This window comes from Chiloscyllium plagiosum, unplaced genomic scaffold (genome assembly GCF_037043375.1).
Source record: "Chiloscyllium plagiosum isolate Xiang-an unplaced genomic scaffold, Cpla_swu_hap1 HiC_scaffold_10, whole genome shotgun sequence".
Lineage (NCBI taxonomy): Eukaryota > Metazoa > Chordata > Chondrichthyes > Orectolobiformes > Hemiscylliidae > Chiloscyllium > Chiloscyllium plagiosum.
The window spans coordinates 94,268,441-94,294,016 of record NW_028270148.1 but is presented as its reverse complement, the minus strand read 5'-3'; the positions used below and the strand labels follow the sequence as shown (position 1 = coordinate 94,294,016).

Here is a 25,576-nt window from a genome sequence, read left to right as displayed (position 1 = left end):
GATCTTTTCATTTCTATCTTGGGCGACCGAATCAACACAGACATTTACTATAAACCGACCGACTCCCACAGTTACCTAGACTACACCTCCTCCCACTCTGCCCCCTGTAAAAACGCTATCCCATATTCCCAATTCCTTCGTCTCCGTCGCATCTGCTCCCAGGAGGACCAGTTCCAATACCGTACAACCCAGATGGCCTCCTTCTTCAAAGACCACCATTTCCCCTCAGATGTAGTTGACGATGCTCTCCACCGCATCTCCTCCACTTCCCGCTCCTCCACCTTTGAGCCCCGCACCTCCAATCGCCACCAGGACATAACCCCACTGATCCTCACCTACCACCCCACCAACCACCATATACATTGTATTATCCGTCGTCATTTCTGCCACCTCCAAACGGACCCCACCACCAGGGATATATTACCCTCCCCTCCCCTATCAGCGTTCCGAAAAGACCACTCCCTCCGTGAATCCCTCGTCAGGTCCACATCCCCCACCAACCCAACCTCCACTTCCGGCACCTTCCCCTGCAACCGCAAGAAATGCAAAACTTGTGCCCATACCTCCCCCCTTACTTCCCTCCAAGACCCCAAGGGATCCTTCCATATCCACCACAAATTCACCTGCACACATCATTTACTACATCCACTGCACCCGATGTGGCCTCCTCTATATTGGGGAGACAGGCCGCCTACTTGCAGAATGTTTCAGAGAACACCTCTGGGACACCCGCACCAACCAACCCAACCACCCCATAACTCAACACTTCAACTCCCCCTCCCACTCCACCAAGGACATGCAGGTTCTTGGACTCCTCCATTGCCAGACCATAGCAACACAACGGCTGGAGGAAGAGCGCCTCATCTTCCGCCTAGGAACCCTTCAACCACAAGGGATGAACTCATATTTCTCCAGTTTCCTCATTTCCCCTCCCCCCACCTTGTCTCAGTCCCAACCCTCGAACTCAGCACCACCTTCCGAACCTGCAATCTTCTTCCTGACCTCTCCGCCCCCACCCCTACTCCGGCCTATCACCCTCACCTTAACCTCCTTCCACCTATCGCATTTCCAACGCCCCTCCCCCATGTCCCTCCTCCCTACCTTTTATCTTAGCCTGCTTGGCACGCTTTCCTCATTCCTGAAGAAAGGCTCATGCCCGAATCGTCGATTCTCCTATTCCTTGGATGCTGCCTGACCTGCTGCGCTTTTCCAGCAACACATTTTCAGCTCTGTCGGGAATCTAATCTAATCTTATCTCCTGTGTCTCACTGGGGTGATTTTGACAGTTTTGGAGAGTGGTCCAGGGAATCGCTGATGAAATTCTACTTGAGCAAATGCGAGGTCTTGCAATTATGGGAAAAAGAATACAGGCGCGGATTATTTTTTAAACAGTGAGAAAATTTATAAAGCCAAAGTACAAAGGGATCTGGAAGTGCTAGTCCTGGATTCTCTAAAGGTTAACTTGTAGGTTGAGTCAATGATTAAAAAAGCAAATGTAATGTTGTCATTTATCTCAAGAGGGTTGGAATGTAAAAGCAGCTACTGAGACTTTATAAAGCTCTAGTTAGGCCCCATTTAGAATACTGTGTCCAGTTTTGGGCCCCACACCTCAGGAAGCACATAGTGTCTCTGGAGTGTGTCCAGCGGAGATTCACATGGATGATCCCTAGAATGGTAGGTTGAGGGGAATTCTAATAGTAACTTACAGGACAATACATGGCTTAGAAAGGATGGGCACCGGGAAATTGTTTCCATTAGGTGGGGAGTTTAGGACCCATGGGCATATCCTTAAAATTAGAGGAGGTCAATTTCGAACGGAAATGAGGAGACATTTCTTCAGCCAGAGAGTGGTGACCTGTGAAATTTATGGTGACGGAGTTCAGTGGGGGTCGGGACGTTGAGTGTCTTCAAGGCAGAGATTGATCAATTCTTGATCAAGGAATTAACGGATATGGGGAGAGTGCGGGGAAGTGGAATGGAAACACCCATCAGGTGGAGTGGACTCGATGGGCCAAATAACATTGCTTCCACCCCTATGTCTCATGGTCTTATAGACTCATGAGCCATCACTTCAATAGACAGCCCATCCCTCCCAGAATCCATCTCTCCAATGGCTGTGGTCCATTGCCCACTATGGAACCCAGGGGGGTTGAAGGTTGTATGAGACATGACCCCTCCCTGGAATATACACACGAACCTGGAGAAGCCTTTGTTGATACTTGCTGACTAATTGGACACTTCGGGAGTGAGCCCCTTTAATATTTACAAATGTCCCCGGTTATCTCACTGAAACCTCAACAACAACATGCTTGTAATCAATGACACCTTCCAGTTTTGAGAATTCAGCAAGATTCCTGAATCCTCTGGCCATCTTCCTGCCTGATGAACCTCATCTGTGGTGAAGGTGATGTAGGTGTGAGCACACCAAAGCCTTGCAAATGTCCCTGTTTTCATACAGTGTTGTACAGGAGCTTACGGCCCACTGTAAAGGTCTCGGTCTAATGCTCACAACGAGCGGGAGGTATGAGAGCTCAAAGCCTGAGGTGATCTTTGAAGCTACAGACACAGAATACCCAGAGACACAATTGGAACTGATTTGTAACAAAGAGACATCACGAACTTCCTGGAAAGGCACACTCTGTGCAGACACTGGAGCTCCAGTTGATGTAGATAGTTTATACACTGTTTATAGACCAAAGGCAGTGATCGTACATTCTCCTTTCAGGCTGCTGTTATTCTCAATGGTGTTCTTACACAGGACGAGGTCCATTTTGCCCCTGGCTATCTGCCCTCTTGAACCGTCTTGTCTTGACCTCCTCCCACATTTACAATCCCCACGGGGACAGCTGCCTGTGGTCTCCTGTTTGAGTCTCAGGTTTAAAAACACACCTATCTTGAGGCTTGAAGCCCCTCTTTCCTCTGGTACATTTCTTAATGTCCTGACTGAACAACACAAAGTCCTCGAAAACAAATGGAGCTCAATCTGTCAACTTCATGGGAAACATCACTGAGGACATCTCTGCTTACAAAGATATGGATGGATGTTTATCTGTCTCAGTGCCCCTGATATAACATTGCTGGAAAACCCTCTGCCCATACTGTTTTGCCAGTGTAACCACTGTAATAAAATATATCCCACACAATTGTGGTCAATTGAGCTCACAATGAGCTTCAGTGTATGTAAATTAGTCAATGTTCAAATGAGGCAGCCCCTCCCACCCCCATCTACCTCTCTGTTTAATTATAGACTAACAGAAGGCAAAGTGGTGGGGGGTGCACCCACTCAATTTGTCTCTGTAAAGGGATTCTGGCTTGAGAAATATTTTGCTTCCTTTCAATCTGTGCAATAAATCTGCATATTTGTGAGTTTGCCTGATGGGAAATCTCAGTAACTACATTAGGGTGAAAGCAATAATATCTCAATATTGTGAGATGAAATCGTTGGGAGGAAACACATGTGCAGTGTAAACCTCAGCGTAGACCTATTGGACCAAATGACCTGGTTTTGTGTCATAATTTCCAAACAATATTGTGTTATTAATCTGGGGATTCTGCTCTTTTCTTTGTAGCTAACCTCCTGACAATTGTCCTTCTAATTCGTGGAGGCTGTGGTCTATCCAAAGGGATCTCTCTTTATTTGGTGGGTATGACGACAGTTGATCTCCTGGTCATTATTTCCAATGTGATAATCTACTACATGCTTTACTACTATTTCCCATTTTCATTTCTACACTTCACCTCAATAAGGAGCATTCATGAGGCTGTTAATTATGCAACTATTGACTGCTCTGTTTGGCTCACGGTCGCTTCCACTGTCAATTGCTTTGTCCTCATTTATTGCCAGAGGTTGAGAGCAGAGTATTGCAGGGAGGAAACTACAGCTGTGGTTATACTGACTGTGTGTGTTGTGTTCTCACTCAAAAATATTCCCTTGTGTTTTGCTTTTGAGCCAATCTATATCATTAACAATGTGAAGTGGAGCATTCATTTCAAACCGGAATATTTTATCTTGCCAGGATGGATCAGTTTTGACTGGTTTGACACAATTTCAAACCCCCCTATTGCCATTCTTTCTGATTTTACTGCTCAATGCACTGACTGTTTGACACATTGTGATGGCGAATCAAATCCGCAGAGCACTGCAAGGTCAACGCAACACCCAGAACAGCGACGATCCAGAGATGCAGAGCCGAAGGAAATCCATCACTTTACTGCTCACTATTTCTGGTACTTTCATCGTGCTGTGGATGCCATAGACTATGTTTTTCCTCATTTCTAGAATTACAGATAAATTTTTGAGCCAGATCATTATACCGATCCCATATTTATTGCAAACTGTACAGGAGATATGTTTCAACTGCTGAGTTCCTGTACAAACACGTTGATTTATGCATTGGCTCAGTCTAAATTCAGAGAAAATTTGAGAAATGCAATAATGTCTCCATTTCTTCAAATGTTTCAACATGTCAAATATTGTTTTAAAAAGTGACTGGAAGCAAAGTTACAACACATTCACAGTAATCTTCTGAATACTACAATCCTGTCTTCAGAGATTGATGCAAACTCTAAGTAACAGTCTTGTCTCTATAGGATATTCTCCCCTCTGCATCACAGGGTCATGTGATCAAGCACATGACTGAGGCTGACAGAATTCCACTTCAGATGAGCTGGTAACACTACACCAGTCCACGCTCCTCATTGGGTGTAACATTTCCCACAGCCCTCCTTTGAGGACAAGCAGTGAAGTCATCCATGATCTTCTGGCTAATATTTATCCTCTGACCAATATCACTGAAAGCAGATTGTTTGATCATTTGTTTTATTGTTGAATGTGAGGTCTCACTGTGTACAGATTCACTGCTGCATTACAACAATGACTCATTTGTGGATTGTACAGGTTTCTTTATTCACTCCCAGGATGAGTGTCTCTCTGGCTGGGCCCAGCATTTATTGCCTGTCCCTAGTTGCCCTTGAGAAGGTGGTGGGGAGCTGCTGTCTTGACCCACTGTAGTCCATGTGCTGTAGGTGGATCCACTGTGCCCCAAGGGAGGGAATTCCAGGATTTTGACACAGCAATAATGAAGAATATGTTTCCAAGTCAGGATGGTGTGTGGTATGGAGGGGAACATTCAGCTGTTTGCGATCCCATCCATGTGCTGCCCTTGTCCTTCTTGATGGAAGTGGTTGTATGTTTGGAAGGTGCTGTCTGAGGATCTTTGGTGAATTTCTGCAGTGCATCTTGTGGATAGTACACACTGCTGCTAGTGAGCATCTTTTGTCGAGGGAGTAAATGCTTGTGGATGTGGTGCCAATCGAGCGGGCTGCCTTATCCTGAATGATGAAACATTTCTTTAGGGTTGCAGGAACTTCACCCATCCAGGCAAATGGGGAATATTCCATAGCATTCGTGACTTGTTATTCACAGGTGGTGGACAGACTTTGGGAGTCAATTGCTTGCTGCAGAATTCCTAATGTTGTAAATCTACAGGAACAGATTGGCTAGGGGAGCGGGAAGTTCTGGAGTACAAGTTTTCACTAATATGACCAGAATATTGTCGGGATTCATATCCAGTATCCAGCTTTTCCAATCATTCCTTGAGATCACATGGAGTGCATTGGATTCACTGAAGACCAGTATCTGTGATGCTGAGGAGCACTGAAGGTGCCCAAATTGGATCATCCACTTGGCATTTCTGTCTGAATGTTGATGTGAGTGATTCAGATTTACCATTTACACAGATGTGTGGGACTCTTCTGTCATTGAGGATGGGGATATTTGTGGAGATTCTTCCTCCTGTGAGTTGTTCAATTGACCACCAACATTCATGACTGGATGTGGTGGGAATATGGAACATAGGTCTGATCCATTGGTTTTGGGATTGCTTTGCTCTGTCTATCACTGGCTCTGATGCTGTGTGACATGCAAACAATCTTGTTTGGTAGCCTCACCAGGCTGTCATCTCATTTTTAGGTATATCTGGTGCTGCTCCCGGCATGTCCTCCTGAACTCTCCATTGTACCAGGATTGATGTCTTGGCTTGATGGCAATGGGTGAGTGGAGAATATACAGGGCCATGAGGCTGCAGATTGTGTTGGAGTAAAGTCAAACAGTCAAAGAGTCAAAGAGTCATCGAGTCATGGAGCACAGAAACAGACTCTACAGTCCAACCAATCCATGCCGAATGGAATCCCAAACTCAACTACTTCCAACTGCCTGTGCTTCACCCATATCCCTCTAAACATTTCTTTTTCATAAACTTGTTCTTATGTCTTCTAAATATTGTAAATGACCCCACATCCATCACTTGCTCTGGGAGTTCATACCACACACTATCCACTCTGTGTAAAGAAAGTTGCCCCCATGTCTCGTTAATATTTTTCTCCTTTCACATTAAAAATATTCCCTCCACTCTTGAAATCCCCCACTCGAGGGGCAACAGATTGTGTTGATAGTTCACAGCGCCTCATGGAAGCCAAGTCTTGAGTTGTTATATCAGTCCCATTTATCCCAGTGATAGTGCCACACGACACAATGGAGAGTATTCTCAATGTGAAGGCAGGATCTGGCCTCCACAAGGACTGTGTGAGAGTTACTCTTCCCCATCATGTCATGGACAGATACATCTGCAGCTGGGAGATTCATTAGGATGAGGTCAAGGAGCTTTTTCCCTCTTGTTAATTGAAGTACATCTCCATCAAAACAGCATCATGAATCTTTTAGAAACCCAAACATTTCTCATTTACTTTTAAACAAATAAACCACAAGAGTGTAGACAATCAATTAAATGTACTTGCAACTTAAAGAGCTAAATTGTAAAATGTGATTTACTTCTTGTGTTTCTGTTAGTAATAACTCACGAGATTTGGTCTGTATTGTATCTGTCGTTGTCGATGTGTCTGACTCTGTGTGTGCGCATCTGAGTTTGTCTCCCTTTGTGTGTGTCCGTGTGTGTGTGTGCTCATGAGGGGGTGAGTGTTTTTCAATGCCTGTACATTTCAGAATGTTGTGGGAATAAATTTCGGGCGGAATCTTATCGGGGTCTTTGTGACGTTGGCAATGGCAAATCATGTGACAGAATCAGGTGACACGTGCAGCGAGGTCCGTCTGAACATCAAGATGGTCTTGCTCCACCTTCGTGTTTTTGATAAGTGGCATGTGGAAACTCTCACTGGGCAGCAGGGAGATGGGGATTGATGGGCATTAGTGACGGTTAAACACCACCTTGTTAGCATCCCAACTCTGCTCATTAATATTCAGCCTCACATCTTCCCAAACTCAACAAACAAGCTCAATTTCTGGGAAAACGCAACAAGGAAACCGCAGCGAGTACCTCGTGGATGCAGCTCACCGCTTGGTCTGAAAGACCTTCATGTTGGAGACCGGACACCAACATCTCAGGGCACAGTCCATGGGCATCGGTCACATGCTCCCCATCTCCATGGACATTGACATCCAACATCTACCAGCCTCAAAAACCTCCATGTCATATATCGGGCACACTTACAGGACCCTTCTGCACTTCAATGCTGCCCCTTGGTGTGAACTGACAACTCTCATTGTAACGCTGCAGCAAGGACTGTACATTCAGGGCGACACACCCAGCTCATGGACTGGAGAAGGCTGCCTTTCTCGGCTCTCCACTTACTCGCAGAGCACTTACTCACTCAGAGCCAAACTGGATATTCAGGTATCCCTCCTCCCATTGCTTGGGCTCACATTTTCTGCTCATTTTCTCTCTCAGCCAGGCTCATACACTGCTGTCTGACCTTGCCATTGAGCACAGACACAAAGCCAGGAAGCTTGTCAGAGTTGTCAGCAGGCCCCAGGCAAGTCAAGGCGGAGAGCTTTCTCTCAGGGGTTCCCTGTGCAGTAAGTCAGGGGCAGCCTCCAGTACCAGTCCAGGGCCTGCTCGGGGCAGTCAGAGTCAGGAGCCTCTCCTTATCATGGGAGAGCTATCGGATGGCAGGCAGCCTGCCTCCCGCCTTGAGTCTTTCTGTCCTGTTTGGGCTGTTCTCCTCCTGGAATGAGAGTGAAGCAGGTATTAAGGGAGATGAAAGTGGGTGGCACAGCTGTTGCTGTTGGTGCGGGTGGGAAGGTGCCCTGACTGAGTGAGTAGACAGTGCAGAGGTCATGCAGGGGTAGTGGTGTTGGGGGTTGGGCTGGATAACAGCCAGTGGGGAGATGTTGCAGACAATAGTGAGAGTGGGAAAGGATGAGCTTTAGTGGGTGGTGGGTACAGGAGCAGAAACAGAGTGAGTGTGAGGTATTGGAGAGAAGATGGTGCAACGTAACCTGGCAGAGTGGAGAAGGACATTGACTTTCTTCGGACAGCACTGGGCATTCCTCCAGGCGGCTGAGACTGCACTGACCCGGGTGGGTACCTCAGACAGGGCTGGCATGGTCTGGTTTTGGTGTCTCCTCTCCTGCCCCTGGAACTGGAGATAGTCCTGTGTCAGCAGCACCCCATCCAGCAGGAGCCTGCCCGCAGTGTGGGGTACTAATTTCCCCCTGTCTGCCATTCCTGGGGCAAATATCAGCAACTGTGCAGGGCAGCTCCACACTGACAGCTTCATCATTCAGTCCCGATCCAAGCAGAACACAGAAAGTACAGGAGAGAGATTAAGAATGGAATGGGTAAAGAGGTTTTATCTCACCTCTGGTTACTGACTCTCTGCTCAAAGGGTTTTGTCTCTCTCGAATCTATCAAAACATCTCACAATTTTGAATAAGGGAACAATCCCAAATTCTTTAGTTTCTCCATACAATTGAAATGCCTTTTGACTGGACTGAAGGTTGATAAGTCCCTGGGGTCTGATGGTCTACATCCCAGGGTACTGAAGGAGGTGGCTCGAGAAATCGTGGATGCGTTGGTGATTATTTTTCAGAGTTCGATAGATTCAGGATCAGTTCCTGCAGATTGGAGGGTGGCTAATGTTTTACCACTTTTTAAGAAAGGTGGGAGAGAGAAAGCAGGAAATTATAGACCAGTTAGTCTGACCTCAGTGGTGGGAAAGATGCTGGAGTCTATTATAAAGGATGAAATTAGGACACATCTGGATAGTAGCAACAGGATAGGTCAGAGTCAGCATGGATTTATGAAGGGGAAATCATGCTTGACTAATCTTCTGGAATTTTTTGAGGCTGTAACTCTGAAGATAGATGAGGGAGATCCAGTAGATGTAGTGTACCTGGACTTTCTGAAAGCTTTTGATAAAGTCCCACATAGGAGGTTAGTGAGCAAAATTAGGGTGCATGGTATTGGGGGCAAAGTACTAACTTAGATTGAAAGTTAGTTGGCTGATAGGAAACAAAGAGTAGTGATAAACGGCTCCATTTCGGAATGGCAGGCAGTGACCCGTAGGGGATCACAGGGATCAGTGCTGGGACCGCAGCTTTTTACAATATATGTTAATGACATAGAAGATGGTATTAGTAATAACATGAGCAAATTTGCTGATGATACTAAGCTGGGTGGCAGGGTGAAATGGGAGGAGGATGTTAGGAGATTACAGGGTGACCTGGACAGGTTAGGTGAGTGGTCAGATGCATGGCAGATGCAGTTTAATGTGGATAAATGTATGGTTATCCACTTTGTTGGCAAGAACAGGAAGGCAGATTACTACCTAAATGGAATTAATTTAGGTAAAGGGGCAGTACAAAGATATCTGGGTGTTCTTGTGCACCAGTCAATGAAAGTAAGCATGCAGGTACAGCAGGTAGTGAAGAAGGCTAATGGTATGTTGGCCTTCATAACAAGAGGGATTGGGTATAGAAGCAAAGAGATTCTTCTGCAGCTGTACAGGGCCCTGGTGAGACCCCACCTGGAGAATTGTGTGCAGTTCTGGTCTCTAAATTTGAGGAAAGACATTCTGGCCATTGAGGGAGTGCAGCTTAGGTTCACAAGGTCAATTCCTGGAATGGCGGGACTACCTTACGCTGAAAGACTGGAGCGACTGGGCTTGTATACCCTTGAGTTGAGAAGACTGAGAGGAGATTTGATTGAGACATATAAGATTATTAAAGGATTGGACACTCTGGAGGCAGGAAACATGTTTCCGCTGATGGGTGAGTGCCGAACCAGAGGACACAGCTTAAAAATACGGGGGAGACCATTTAGGACAGAGATGAGCAGAAACTTCTTCTCCCAGAGAGTGGTGGCTGTGTGGAATGCTCTGCCCCAGAGGGCAGTGGAGGTTCAGTCTCTGGATTCATTTAAGAAAGAGTTGGATAGAGCTCTCAAAGATAGTGGAATCAAGGGTTATTGAGATAAGGCAGGAACAGGATACTGATTAAGGATGATCAGCCATGATCATACTGAATTGTGGTGCAGGCTTGAAGGGCAGAATGGACTACTCCTGCACCTATTGTCTATTGTCTATTCACGAACGGAAGAACACCGTTAGTTACTTGCCAGTCCCTAAGATCTCTCCAGTGGTTAATGAGGATACAAAGATCTTGGTCAAGGCCCCAACAATCTCCTCTCTTGTCTCTCCCAATAATCTGGAGTAGGTACCATTGGGCCCTGCGAATGTATCCACACAATTTATTTTCAAGAAACACAACACCATTTCTTTCTTGAACTCAAAATGCCTTAGGATATTAGTGTGCTCCATACAAACCTCACTACCCTCCATATCCCTCTCCTGGGTGAATACCGACAGAAAGCATTCATGTAGGATCTCACCCATATCCTCTGCCTCCAAGCCCAACTTCATTCCTTTCCTGTATCCTTGAGTGGCCCTACTTTCTCCCTAGTTATCCTCTTGTTTTTAACACCGATACAGAATGCCTTGGGATTCTCATTATCCCTACTTGTCAAGATCATTTCATTGTCCCTTCTTGTTCTCCTAATTCCCTGTCTGAGTTCTTTCCAGCTTTCTGTATTTCCTTCATGATCCCTGTCTAATTTTAGCTTCTTTAACCTTACATATGCTTCTTGTTTTCCTTTTGACTAAATTCACAAACTCACTCATTATCCAAGGGTCCACATTAATAACACTGCTGGAGCTATCCGTGTAGTTGTATGAGGAGTGGTCCCATAATCAGACAGGAACTGCGACAGTTTGGTGTCCAGTGAAGCTGTAGGCTGTTCCTTTAAGCCAACTTCAAAGTTTGGACTGATCTCTCTGACAGACCATTGAATGATGGATGGTCTGGAACTGTCCTGAACTGTTGAATACCATTTGACTTGAAATAATCAGATGCTCTGCTGGGAAATGATGGCCCATTATCTGTGACCAACACTTCTGGGACTGTGTGTATTATAAAAACTGCACACAGTTATTCAATTGGCAGCTCCGTGTTGGAGGAATGAACTCGATGCACATCTAACCACTTTGAGTGATCGCCCACAACGACTAAGAACACTGAGCCCATGAAAGGACGAGCATCGTCAACGTGTAACCAAGTCCAGGGTTTACCCAGCCATTCCCTCTCTGGGCACTGCACCACCAATACGTGGGAAATATTTCAAATGGAGCTGGGTAGCAGAAAGTGAATTGATAATGCCGTGGCTTTAAGAGGTTATTTTGTTCTGTTTTTTTATTTGAACAGAACTTTTAAGGCCGAGATGATGAGACGTTTACCAGACCACTCGAGTAAACAGATTGTGAGGCCTTGGTTTTATTTTTAAAAGGTAGAACAATAGCAGCAGCCTGGATGGGTGTGGTCAAATTCCCACAGAACAAGAATCTTCAGTTTAGTTTTCAGCAGTTGCTGTTGGGGTTTTGAAGAAGTGGAAGCTACTTTTTTCCCTCTCTCGGTTACAGTCAAAAGCTGGGGTTTTTCTACCTGCTACGAGAGTTGCATGTGAGACAATCTGTGTTCTGAATTTGCCTTTTCCAAGAGTGAGTTTATGGCATGTTCCTGTATTGGGACATTTAATTAATGATACTTACTATATCTATTATTCTGTTAAGTTTTCAAAAGGAGTTCGGTTATTCCAATTCCCCAAATAAACTGCGGGCTCCTGTCAGGATCAAAATCTCTAATTCCAGTCTGGGTTTAAGATTATTGAACCCAAAGGCAGTGAGTGGTAAGAGTTCCTGAGTTTTATTTTGGTTGAATTTGGTTGGAGTAAACAAGGTATACCTTGTGTAATAAAGGCTCTTTCAGTCACTAACAGTTTCCTGGGGGTGAAAGAGCTAAAAAGCTGCACCAGGATGTACAGCCTGGCCAGGGGTTGGTTGAGATGAAAGTGACAGATCTCTTTAAAGGATTTCCTTGTGAGGGTAAGGTTTACTCATGTATGCCAGGAGGAGCAGGTAAAGAAATTACAATTTCAAGCGATATGGAAGCAAGTCAAACTTTGATGATGAGAGATGAGGAGGTATGTAATTCAGAAGGAGCAGTACCAGAAAAGGTGGCGATATGTGGAATTCATGATGGAGAGAGCAATGTTCCATTGTATAAAATGAGGTTAGAATGTCCAGTGAAAAGTGAAGAACTGGTGGTAAGCAAAATAGAGAAATTCTCGGTGACAAGAATTCAGTTTATCCTTGGTAATGATATAGCTGGAACACAGCTGGGAGAGAAGCCAACTGTGGTTAAAAGGCCAGTTGAAAACCAGGCAACTGAGGTGTATCAGGAAGTACATCATGGCGTTTTTCCTGACTGTGTGATAACAAGGTCACAAACGCATAAGTTGTGGCAGGAGGAGAAATCCACGAATAAAAATAAGGAAGTTGATTTTCATTTGTCAGAGATGATGTTTGATCAAATGGTTGAGAAAAAGAAAACCAGAATAGTTGTGGACAAAGTGGATATTCTTAGTTCAGAGAAATTAACTGACTTACAACAGAAAGATGAAAAACTAAAGCAGTTGTCTCAAAAAGCATGCAGAAAAGAAGAATCTGAGTGTGTCCCTGTGTGTCACTCATATAAATGAAGTCTTGATGAGGAAAAGGAGACCATCACACATTCAGGTGGATGAGAAATGGGCAGAAGTTCATCAAATTGTATCTGTGGTGTTTAGAAATGAGCTCTTCCAGTTAGCACATGTATTACCAGTAGGAGGTCATCTGGGAGTATGAAAACCAAAAGCCAAAATTCAAAAACATTTTTCTTGGCCTGGACTGCATAAGGATATGGATGAATTTTGTTGGACATGTCAAACATGTTAGGTAATTGAGAAACCTCAGACAGTGATAAAACTAGCACCCTTAATACCCATCCCCACACTTGAAGAATCTTCTACATGTGACATAACTGATTGTGTAGGACCCTACCTCAAACAAAAAGTGGGGTTCAGTGTTTGTTGACCATAATGGATGTTCCACTAGATTTCCAGATGCTGTTCATTGTACTGTATCACAGCTAAAAGGATTGATGAAGATTTACTCAAACTGTTTACTAGATAGGGGCCACCCACAGAAATACAGTTGGATGAAGAATCAATTTTTACATCAATGTTATTCAAACAAGTTATGGATAACTTCGAAACAAAACAATTCAAATCCACTGAATACCATCTGGAATCATAGGATGACAGCAAATGTTAAACACCATGTTGAGGGCTGATAGTCAAAACTGTTCAGAGGATTGGAATAAAGGAATTCCATTTTTACCATTTACAATTAGGGATGCACGTAATATATTCTCTGCATTCGTTCCATTTGAAAGAGCTTTTTGGCCAGGAGGTGAGAGGTCCCTTAATTAATTACTGTGACATTGGTCACTGGTTACCTACCAGTGGAAAGTCGAAATGACTTGAAAGAGTTATTATAAACACATGAGAAGATATGTGGGAATAAGCTGGGAAGTGCCAATCTGATTATGCTTGATGTAGATAGAGGGAATGCTGTTCCGACTAATCAACATCCAATTAGACTTAACCCACTAAAGTTGGGACAGGTTCAAAAAGAGATTGAATGCAGGCTCAGGGACTTTATAATCAGAGTGAGTTGCCGTGAATGCAGCTCAATCATAGTAATGGTGCCAAAGCCAGATAGTACCCATTGATTATGGGTGGACTATCACCAAGTAAATGCAGTTACAAAACCTGAAACATATCCTATTCCATGTTTGGACGACTGTATTGAGAATGTGTGACAAGCAACTTATATTTCTAAGGTGGACTTACACAGAAGAAAGAGTGAAGGAAATTTCAGCTCTCATGATGCCAAATGGACTGTTTCAATTTAAAGACATGAAAAACACAGCAGCCACATTTCAAAGACTAACCAATAAAGACACTTTCTGATCACCCAATTATATCAATGGTCTGGTGATTTTTATTCACTCATGGAAAGAACATTCAGAGTATCTATTGGAATTGCTCAAATGACTTCAGGAGTCAGGTGATCAATCTCATTAAGAGTGAGTTCACAAAAACTCATGTCACCTTCCTGGGCCTTGTTATTGGACATGGACAGATGGCCCCATGGGATGTGAAAACAAAGGTTATTGAGGAGCTTGCCGTACCATTGAGACAGTGGGAAGTATTACAATTCCTGGAGCTGAGTGTTTTTTTTATCAGAAGTTCTTGTCGAAGTTTAGCAGTGTGTTTACTCCACTGACTGACTTATTGAAAAAGGACAGAAACTTTCAGTGAATGGAGGAATGTCAGAAGACAGCTGACAGCCTGAGAGATGTTTTAACCACTGCCCAGTGTTAGCCACACTGAATTATACAAAGCCATTCAAGGTGACTATTGATGTGAGTGATGTGGGTGTCAGAGCCTTACACTTGTAAGAAGATGATGAGAACATCTATTGGGGATTTTTGCAAAAAAATGAATAATGATCAGCAGAAATATTCCACAGCTGAAAAGGAGACTTTGAGCTTGGTGGTGCTGTTGCAACATTTCAATATTTATATTGTCAGGAATGTGTCTGAGACAATTGTATACACTGATCATAATCCATTAAAGGTTTTGGAAAATTGTAATAATAAAAATTCCAAACTATTTTGGTGGAGTTTATTATTGCAGCCATTCAATGTAAAAATCCTCCACGTGGCAGGATGAGAAAATATAATTGCCGATGTGTTGTCATCACTTTGATGAAGGGGGAAGGCGGTGTTTGGTGGTGGGACCAAATGACCAAATGGCCTGAAACAATAGGTAATAGTACGTGTTCGCATGCTTAGAATCAATGTAATGTATACGTGTTGTAGGGTATCAGTAGAGTATAATGCAAGGTTTTTAAAAACGAAGCCATCTTGGTATATTGCTGGCTTATTTATGTTGAGGTGATGGGTGTGACAATGGTGTGACATTAAGAGGTATAGTTTGTCCTTATTTTTAATTGAAGAAAGGTTGAGACAAAGGTGCTGGGAAGTCTAAACCAAAGGCAATATAGTAAACAATTTCTGAGCTGATTTTTTTAAAACTTGGAACAATAAAAGCAGGCTGAATGGGTGGGGTCAAGCTCCCACAGTACCAGGAGTTTTAGTTTTACCTTTCTGCAGTTGCTGGGGTCTTGAAGCTGTGTGTGGAAGCTCCTATTCCTCTCTCTGTTACAGCTAAAAACTGGGGTTCCCTTCCTGCTACTCAATTGGATGTGAGACAATCTGTTTTACTCAATACACCTATGCCAAGGGGGAGTTTATGGAATGTTGATGTATTGGAACAGTTACTTAGTAGCTAATACATCGATCATTTTTAAGCATTTTGGTACAGGTACAATTAAGCCAATTCTTTTATTTTTAATTTGTCTGTATTTTAACTGTTGTGTAAAACTAAAGTGTGTTTTGCTTGATGTTAATTAGTTTAACCAATTAAATTGCAACTGGAATGCAACACCTTCCACTTACTCCTAAAACAAGAAAATAGTTTGGGGCTAGACTATCTTCTCAGCGTACCTTGAAGGGTTTTGCTCTATTCTGTAATACAAGGCAGAAAGGTACTACTGGGCATATGATAAACAGACCCCAGCAGGAAGAGATGGAGTCTGTATTCAAGACTAAACCACTAGATAAGGCCAGAGACTTTCAAAGTAATAAAATGACAAATCTAAAGGTCCTGTATCTGAATGTGCACAGCATTCGGAACAAGACAGATGGACTGAGAGCATGAATAGAAGTAAATAAATAAGATTAGATTACTTAGTGTGGAAACAGGCCCTTCAGCCCAAAAAGTCCACACCGACCAGCAACCTGCCCAGCCCCATATTTACCCCTGCCCCTAACACTACAGGCAATTTAGCATGGCCAATTCACCAAGCCTGCACATTTTTGGACTGTGGGAGAAAATCCACGCAGACACAGGGAGAATGTGCAAACTCCACACAGTCAGTCACCTGAGGCAGGAATAGAACCCAGGTCTCTGGCGCTGTGAGGTACCAGTGCTAACCACTGTGCCACCATGCCACCCACTAAGATCAGATAGACATTAGTGAGACACAGCTGCAGGATGACACAGACTTGGACCGGAATATTGAAAGATATGGGATGTTTAGGAGGAACAGGAAGTTGGGAAATTTGGGGTGTGGTCATGTGGACAGTTAATTAATGACAGTGTTAACACAACAGAGAGAGAGATGAGCTCAGTTTCAAAAACCAGGAAGTAAAAGTGGTTTGAGTTGAGGCAAGAAATGATGAAGGCCACAAGACCCTTGTGGGAGTGGTGTACAGGCCCCGGACAATAACCACATGTGAGGATGGTGTACAAAAGGAGAAACAATGGGAACCTTGTCAGAAAGGTACAGTGGTCATAAGACAAGACAGTAATCTACAGATAGACTGGAAAATCAGAAGGTGTGAGAATGTATATCTCAGTCACAGCTATCACAATGTGACTTAAAGTTGAGGGAAGAAGGAATGAGTCAAAGACAAGTATTTTAAACTGAATTAAGAGCAATTACGTGGATGTGAAAGCAAGGCTAGCTAAAGTTGTAAAAGTTCACACAACATCAACTAAATTTGAAGTTGAACTGCTATAAATTAAATACTAGGAGATTTTTGCAACATAAAAATTGGGTGTTGCATATCTTTGATCCGTGTGATACAATGTGGCTGTTTGAAGCAGTGAGGGTAGTATTTGAGATTAAGTGATATGATAATCTTTTGAGTTGAAGAAATACTGCATGATAACAGTCTTCTGACTGGATAAGGTGAAGAGTGCTAACAATTTATTATAGAAGGCAGGGCAGCAACTGAAGTGAGAATCTTCCAGAGCTTGCAGACAGAATGTATCCATCTCCCTTTCTCTCTTTCCTTTTTTCAGTGTTGGAAAAGATGTCAAAATAAGCTTAAAATTAAAACAAAACAACACAAGAAATGTCGAAGATTAATCTGATCAAACATTGAATAAAAGAATCACTGTCAACTGACTAAAATGGGATATAATTGTAGTTAAAATTAAAAACTCTGTGAGAGAATGGCTTCCACTTTATAATCTAGACTTCTGATCTATTGCATTTTGCTTGCCCTGTTGATGTCCTTTTTGCACCCACATTTTTCAAGTTTAACCATTTATCTTCTATCTGCCTTTATCATGATTGAGTGTGTATATTTGATGTCTTAAAGGATGTAGTTTAAATTGCAGAGTAGTTGATTATTAATCTTTTGTTTTTCTCTGTTTTTGATAAAGTTGTGTGTTACAATAAATGAGTTATTTTCTGTTAATGAGAAAACCCGGCTGGAATTGCTTTTGTCGTGAGTGGCAGTCAGTCAGGCAAATCATTGCTCACCAAATTTGGCCTCATTAGGATTTCATACATTTCTATACTTTGCAACAACTTGTGTAAGAGTGAGACACAATTATCCACACTCTCCTCCCAGCTGAGTTGTGACAAATTGAAGTGTCAAATTATGAAAGTGGGAGATCAACAGAAATTCAGTGACAGATGTGTAAGGGGATACTTCAGAATATACATAATAGGCACAATCCAACAAGAGAGGCTGAGGGTAACTCAAACAGGTTAAGGTATTACTGACTGAAAGGAAAAGCATATCATTGCACAAAGATGGGAACCAGCTCAGAGGACTGGACGAAATATTAAAAAGAGCAAAGTATGATGGAGAGATTAATGAGTAGGGAAAAGTTAGAGTATAACAGAAAGATAGCTAAAAATATAAAAACAGATAATAAGTCTTTATAGAGAAATTTTAACATCAAGAGTTGGCAAAATGGAAGTTTTTCCCATAGAAGAGGAATCTAGGCAGGTAAGGAGAAGGCAGATGAATTGAACAGGTATTTTACATCAGAGTTCAATGTAGATGATACAATTAACATGATTAAATATAGTTGCAATCGGGACACTAAAAGGAAGGAAGAATTCAAGAAAGGTGAAAGCTCCAGAAATGCGTCACTGAGCAAATGTTTGGAACTCTGGGTTCAGAAATCCCTGAGTTCTGGTGAACCTCAATCTCAGATCTGAAAATAAGTTGCTAGTGAGACATTTTATGCTAAATCGTTCAAAATCACCGATGCTCTGGGAAGGTTCCACGAGATTAGAAGAGAGCAAATGTAATATCATTATTTAAAAAGGGAAGGAGATTGTAAGAAACTACAAGGATATCAGGCTCACATCTGTCATAGGAAAGTATTAGAATCTATTATTAATCATGTTACAGCAGTGGACTTGGAGAAATTATGCTAATCAGGCAGGGTTTTGTGAAAAAGGACTTTGTGTTTCCCCAATATATTGCAGTTCTTTGAAGAAGCACCATGTACTCGAGATAAAGGGGGTTGCCCTATGTCTAGATTTTCAGAAGGCATTTGAGAAAGTGCCATGTCAAAGGTTATTGTGCAAAGCAAAGCTTTATAGTGCAAGAAGCAATGTATTGGCATGCACAGAAGATTAGTAAAATAACATGAAGTGGATAGTCAGCATAAATGGATCATTTTCTGGGTAGCAAGAGGTAATGAGTGGTGTGCCACAGGGATCAGTGCAGGTGCTGCAACTGTTTAAAATGCAGCAATAGAGATGATGCAGTGAATGAGGGCATGGTAGCTATATTTGCTGCTGGCACGATGCGGGATTGGAACGTAATTTGTGAAGAGGACATAGGGAGACTAAAAAGGGATATAAATAGGTGAGTGTATTTCTTAAAACCTGGCACTGCAGAAGTATTTTGAACAACACTGTCCTATCAGTATTTTGAATCACCTTTTGGTCTACAGGGACTGGCGTCCCCTTCAGGACATTCAACAGAAGATGTACTCAAAGACATCTCGTTATTTCCAAGTACTGAGGGAGAGCACAGCAACAAGAATAATGACCAAACATGCCCTGGTCCTGCAAGACAGTGATCTCCAACTGTCTGTGCCATTCTTGGACAGGAGGGGAAAGAACATCTTTGACCCTGCTCTTTTCCAGAAAATAATGGGAACTTCTTAGCATTGATCTCTCTCTAAGGTCAGAGGCTGATCTTCCTCGTTGTCATGGCTTATTATTTCTGACACGTTCAGCTACAGAAGCTGAATTGACTATTCTCATGGACTGTGTTAGCCTCTTTAAATATCATGTGTGGGATACCAGATGTAGTCATCTTTAACTATGGACCACAATGCCACAATTTGTCAATCAGTCTTTTGTCATCCCTCACCATGGTAACACACTGGAAATCAAGTCCTGCTATTCTGGAGTTTTCACAAAAGATGAGGTTTTAAACGGAAATATACAAAATCACGAAACCACCTGATTTTCAGATGCGGGTTGATAGAAGTCATGGACCAGGTTACATCACTGAACAGGAAATCATTATTTATTACAATTCATTAGATTCTGGCTACAGGGAAACAATTCAAGTAAATTCAGTAAACTCTGCAAATTAAACTCTGACCCTTTGTAAACTTAGGTATGGACAGACAGTCAATCATAAACAGAGCAAAATAATTAGGTGGGCTGATGAAAAACTGGGCAAATTTCTGTAGTTTTAGTTCCCAAGATCTGTTGGGTTGGCTGATATTTCTCCTCCACCTTCATTTCCCTGAATGTTTCCACTGGTTTGGAAGAGGCACAGAGTGGCTGGTTCACTGCTGAAAATTCTCTAACACAAGCAGTTCAAAGGCACAACTTGCAGCATCTGCTTCAAGGAAAGGTAAGCTGGTTTTCTTCAGATTTAAAGTGGCTTCTTGCAGAGAACTGACAGAGAGTGAGGTTTTGGCTGTTGCAGATCTGCTGGTTTCTCTTCTGGTCTGACAGACGTCTCTCTCCCTTACCCACAACTGACCTGTCCACCTCCCTGACAACCAATCACATCGTTGTCAGCAGGCAGAGGATCGTTGTCATCGATGAATGGTCCTTTGTCGAAAACCTCATCAGTTTCTCTTGTCAACAACCCCTCAGTTCCAGTTTGTCATCACACTGTTGGAACACACAGCTAGATAAACAGTGTTTACAAAAGGTGTCCAATGGTTTCCTTTTAAAATATTTGGTCCTTCTTCTAAGGCCCTGGATTTATGCCGGCACTAAAAGGTAAGGCAGGACAGAGTGTCATCAGCCTTTAGCTCTGGCCGAGGGGACAAAGCACAAAATGGCAACACAAGGCAGAGCTGTCAGCATCCAAGTAGGTTCCGTGAGTGCTGAGAGAGCAGGTGAACAGCCCTGAGATACAGCCTGGGCCAATCCCTGAGCTTGTTTGTGTGTAAAATTACAACAACATTCCAATGAAAGGTGCCAGTGCAATCCAAATTGCAGTATGGAAGGGCAGAGCCATACAGCATGTGAATTGGAGAGGGACCATAATGATGCAGCGAGGCTGGAATGTGTTTCATACCAAGGTGCATGGATATGGGGTGTGTGCAGACACTGCCCATGGAGCGTACCTTGAGATGTTGGCGCCCAATGTCCACGATGGAACAGTGAGGTAGAGTCACCAGGCACCTGCTCTGACTTTCATGTCAGGCATTTCTGGTTTCTCGTTTCTATCCAGCAGGTGGGAGAAGAGAAATTGCAAACCATTGAGGTGAAATTAAATAATAATGAGGGTGATAATGAATGATCATCTATACAAATTGATCTCTCACTGCTCATTGGTTAGAACCCCTTCTCAATGTTCAACATTTAATTGGAAAATGGGAGTTTTTGTCTTGACGTCAAGAAGGTCCTCTCTGGACATCTCAATGGATTATCCAAACGTAGGCCCTCATCATTCAGGGAGGGCTCCAGTCTGTGTAAATAATGTACACAATCCATGGTGATAAATACCTGCAGGGAGATATGGTGGAAATGGTTCATTCTATCCTTACTCTAAGGACAGCTACTGAGCATGTGCAAAAATGGAATGGAGTCCTCACAGGAAGCAGGACGTGAGAAGGATTCCATTCCATTCTCCCAGTTTCTCCATCTCCGTCACATCTGTTCTGATTATTCCACATTCCACCAAGGTACCTCTGACAGGTCTTCCCTTTTATTCAACCGATAACTCCCCACCCCACGGTTGAAAGGGTCCTCGGTCATATATTGAACTCATTTCACACATTTCCACACTAATCCCATCCCCTTCTCTCCCGAGGATTCCCCTTGTCCTCATATTCCACCCTACCAGTGACTGTGTCCATCGCTCACTATTTCCACCCCTTCCAGTCACACCAAACACATCTACCCCACCTCACCATGGGCAACATTCCATTTGAGCTGCTCCATCTACAACACACTGGTCCATTTCTCCGTCACTCCTGTCACACTTTTATCAATCCCTAACCACCCCCTCCCTTCATAAGGAACCCACAGTGTATCTTCCCATGTAATTGCAGAAGGTGTAATACTTGCCCTCTATCCCCTCCCTCCTCACAGCCCGGGGTCCAGAACACACCTTTCCAGGGAACAGCAGATTCCCTTGTACTTCTTCCCATCTGATCTACTGATTTTGCTGCTCACATTGTAGAATCCTTTACGTTAATGAGACTAAACACAGACTGGGTAACTGATTTGAGGAACATTGCTGCTTTGTCCACAAGAATAATCCTGATCTTCTGTTTGTTTGCCATTTTAATGAACCATCTTGCTCCCGTTCTAATGTTACTGTCGAAGACCTGCTGTCATGTTTCAGGGAGGCCCAACACAAGCCTCATTTTCTGCCTCAGTACTTTCCAGCCTTTAGCACTTAACATTGAGTTCAACATTTTCAGACCATGAACTTTGTCCTCCATTTTGATTATACTCCTTCCTCTGTCGTGTCATTCCCAATCCCTCCTCCCTCTGTTCCTTCCTCACTCCATTCCTTCCTGTCTCTGTGTCAGCCTCACTCTGTGATTACTCTCAGCTCAATCTTGTTCATTCACATCTGCCTCTGTTCATAAATCTCTCACCCTATATCACACCCGCTCGTTAGAGATTACATTGTAACAAATTTTCAACGGCAGCTTCCATTCTAAATGTGCACTGAGGAATCTTGTGCAGGTTTGAGAGCACGAGATTATATCCACACACACATGAACACACAGAGACAAAGGTTGTTCGAGTTTGCAGCATCCAACAGGAAGGAGAATCCATGAAATGTTTCTCAAAGGGACAAGGATATGGGGAAAGGAGAGAGAGAAATGGGTGTGAGTGAATCATTCTGACAGGAGCCAGGGCAGGTCTGAGAAGTTCAGTGGTCATTTTCCTGCCTCCAGTTCTATAATTTTAATGTTTCTACTCCAGTGCTTGGCCTGTGGCTTATCGAGTGTCAGTAAATCAGTTCTGTTTTTCTTCACCACTATACATTATACTCAGTGATGTAATCTGTTTGCTCCAGTGGCTGGAACTAATTACAACGGTTACATAAGCCTCCTGGGCTCAGTGAGTGTCACTCACCTGGATTCATAAATGGCTTCACTGACTGAGTGAGCTCAGAGTGTTAATGAAACCTGTTTGATGCTGAAGGACACTCGAATTCACCACTCAACATGAATCTGGTGGATCTAATGTTTCTGCTCTTTGATATTGAACCCATTTTCTATCCCATCCTTGGGGTCACTGGAGTTCTGTGTGAGTTATTGTAACTGTTGCTGGTTTAACTGCTCTGATAATGTAACTTGTTGGGATAATATTTGCTGCATACTTATACATTTACAGTTTTATTTCAAATGTTGTTGATTATAAACATTCCTGATGTTTATCCTTATTTTATTCATAGTCTCTCCATCACTTTGGGCATGCAGCCAAACAGGGTCAATTTGCTCCAGTCAATGTCTTTGCATTTATTTACCGATGGAATTAAATTCTAGATAAGTATGTATTTATTGATTTCCAGCACCTGTTTCATTTATTTCCAAGCTTCAGTGAGGATCCATTATATTCAGATGTAGTTTGCACCATTGAAGCAAAGTGGAAAGATGCCCCTTCATTGGAGTGCCCATTTCCCCATGTCTGCCATGTCAGGGGTAAACCAATGGTGCCTTTTCTCAGCCACCATGCAGGGTGCTCTGGACTGACAGAGCCTGCCCAGGTGCACTGTGGGATTTTAAAGTTAGCTCAGCCACAAGGGGTATCAATCAGTCCATGGACATCCATTGAGTGCTACATTTTTCTGGGAATGGAATATGGGAGGTTAGGAATAGAATTGAAAGTGAGGGATGACCTAGGAGAGGAATGGGTCATTAATGAGGTGTATTTAGTGAGATATGGAGGGAAAAGTCATGGGGCTGCACTGCAAGAATCCCTGAAAAACTCTTGACACAACTTGCACTTACCCAAAACAAGCTTTATAATTTTGTCCAAGTTATATGGGCGGCACGGTGGCACAGTGGTTAGCACTGCTGCCTCACAGCGCCTGAGACCCGGGTTCAATTCCCGCCTCAGGCGACTGACTGTGTGGAGTTTGCACGTTCTCCCCGTGTCTGCGTGGGTTTCCTCCGGGTGCTCCGGTTTCCTCCCACAGTCCAAAAAAAAAAAAAAAAATGTGCAGGGTCAGGTGAATTGGCCATGCTAAATTGCCCGTAGTGTTAGGTAAGGGGTAAATGTAGGGGTATGGGTGGGTTTCGCTTCGGCGGGTTGGTGTGGACTTGTTGGGCCGAAGGGCCTGTTTCCACACTGTAATGTAATCTAATGTAATCTAATCTTATATTCTCATTGTTAATTGAGAAACTGACCTATTGATCCATTTGAACAATATCTTCAGCCTGTTTATTTCATGTCAGTTGTACAATAGTAACTTTTTATTGCTTCCACTATTTACTCACATTTTCATGGTAAAGTTTGGTGTGACCTTTTTTTTAACATTTACAGCTAACCTAATTGCAATCCTGACACTATCACGAGGGAAGTGTGGTCTTTCTAAAGGTGTCACTTGGTACCTGATCGCTATGGCTGTTGCAGATCTGCTGGTGGTCATTATTCAGGTCATACTGGACAAGATGAATTACTTATATCTACGCATTGTATTCTTCTACTACCCTCCTGGTTGTAGCATCAGAGACGTTATTGGTTCCACAGCTGTAAGTAGCTCAGTCTGGCTCACAGTCACCTTCACCTTTGACCGGATGGTGGCTATTTGTTTCCAGAAACTGAAGAGAAAATTCTGCACCGAGAGAAATGCAGCTGTCATTATCACAACTGTCAGTTTACTGAGTTTATTAAACAAAATACCATTGTATTTTAAATATGAACCATACTATTGCAAAATAACCTATGAATGCTTCTACTACCTTGTGTGGCTAGCTTTTGACTGGGGGGATCGTATTTTAACTCCAGTGCTCCCTTTCTTCCTGATCCTGCTGCTCAATGCTGTCACCATCAGACACATCCTTCTGGCTAGTGCAGTCCGCAGGAAGCTGAGAGGACAACAAAACAGGGATAAGCCGAATGATCCAGAAATGAAGAATCGAAGAAGATGCATCATTTTGCTCTTTGCCATATCGGGCAGTTTTATCCTGTTATGGATCACTCGTGTTATAAGTCTCGCAGTTCAAAGAATTACAGGATGGTACACTGGAGCACCAGCTGGATATTGGGTGGGAGATATCATGGGAGCAATGCTTCAGTTATCCAGCTCCTGCACCAACATGTTTATTTACGCAGTCACACAGAGGAAGTTCAGAGAGGAGATGCTGAATACTGTGAAATATCCCTTCATCATTATCCAGAATTCCATTAAACGATAGGAACAAAGCTGGTCAATGTGAGCACGGTCTCTAAAGGAATATTATTGCTCATCTCCAGCTCAGCTGCTGTTGAATCGGTGCTTCCAAAGAGATTTGAAACTGAGAATCAGATTGTTCCTGAACCAGCATTAACAAACCATTCAACACAAGTGTGTTCTGAGGGTATCTGCTCCTGCTCAGTAAAGATCCATAATTATCTTGATCTTCACGTTTGGCCCATTATCAGTTGATGGATATAATGTCAATTTCCACTTCATTTTGTAAAATATTGTCTCTCGCTCAATATAGATCACATTGTCTTATGGTATAATTTTACAATTGAATTGGAGATTGTAATATTAAATGCTATTACCATGAATCGGAAGGGTCCATTATAACAGCTGTCATTGAAAACTGGCTCTACCATTGGCTCAATGACTCATGAGTGATAGTCCCTTGCAATAACAGTAAGATCTTAGCTCTGATTAAAACTTCAATTTTCCATAATTCTATTAGTTATAAAATAGTTATAAAAATGGATAGGCCTTGTATAAGACTTAAAGTTCTAAATTGGAGTAAGGCAGGATGGTATGAGCCAGGAACTTTCTCATGAGTAGGGACCA

At 43.0% G+C, this 25,576-nt stretch overlaps 1 protein-coding gene across 1 annotated transcript; it reads left to right on the top strand.

The window, feature by feature from the left end:
- The first annotated feature begins 24,176 nt into the window (after nt 1-24,176).
- On the top strand, nt 24,177-24,974 carry LOC148149020 (putative G protein-coupled receptor 139). Its single transcript, XM_087991734.1, has one exon. The coding sequence runs from the start codon at nt 24,177-24,179 to the stop codon at nt 24,972-24,974; it is 798 nt and encodes a 265-aa protein (XP_087847860.1).
- The last annotated feature ends 602 nt before the right edge of the window (nt 24,975-25,576 follow it).

What these genes read in the sequence shown, in the direction of transcription:
- LOC148149020 (XM_087991734.1), top strand. Translation starts at nt 24,177, where the DNA reads ATGGCTGTTGCAGATCTGCTGGTGGTCATTATTCAGGTCATACTGGAC.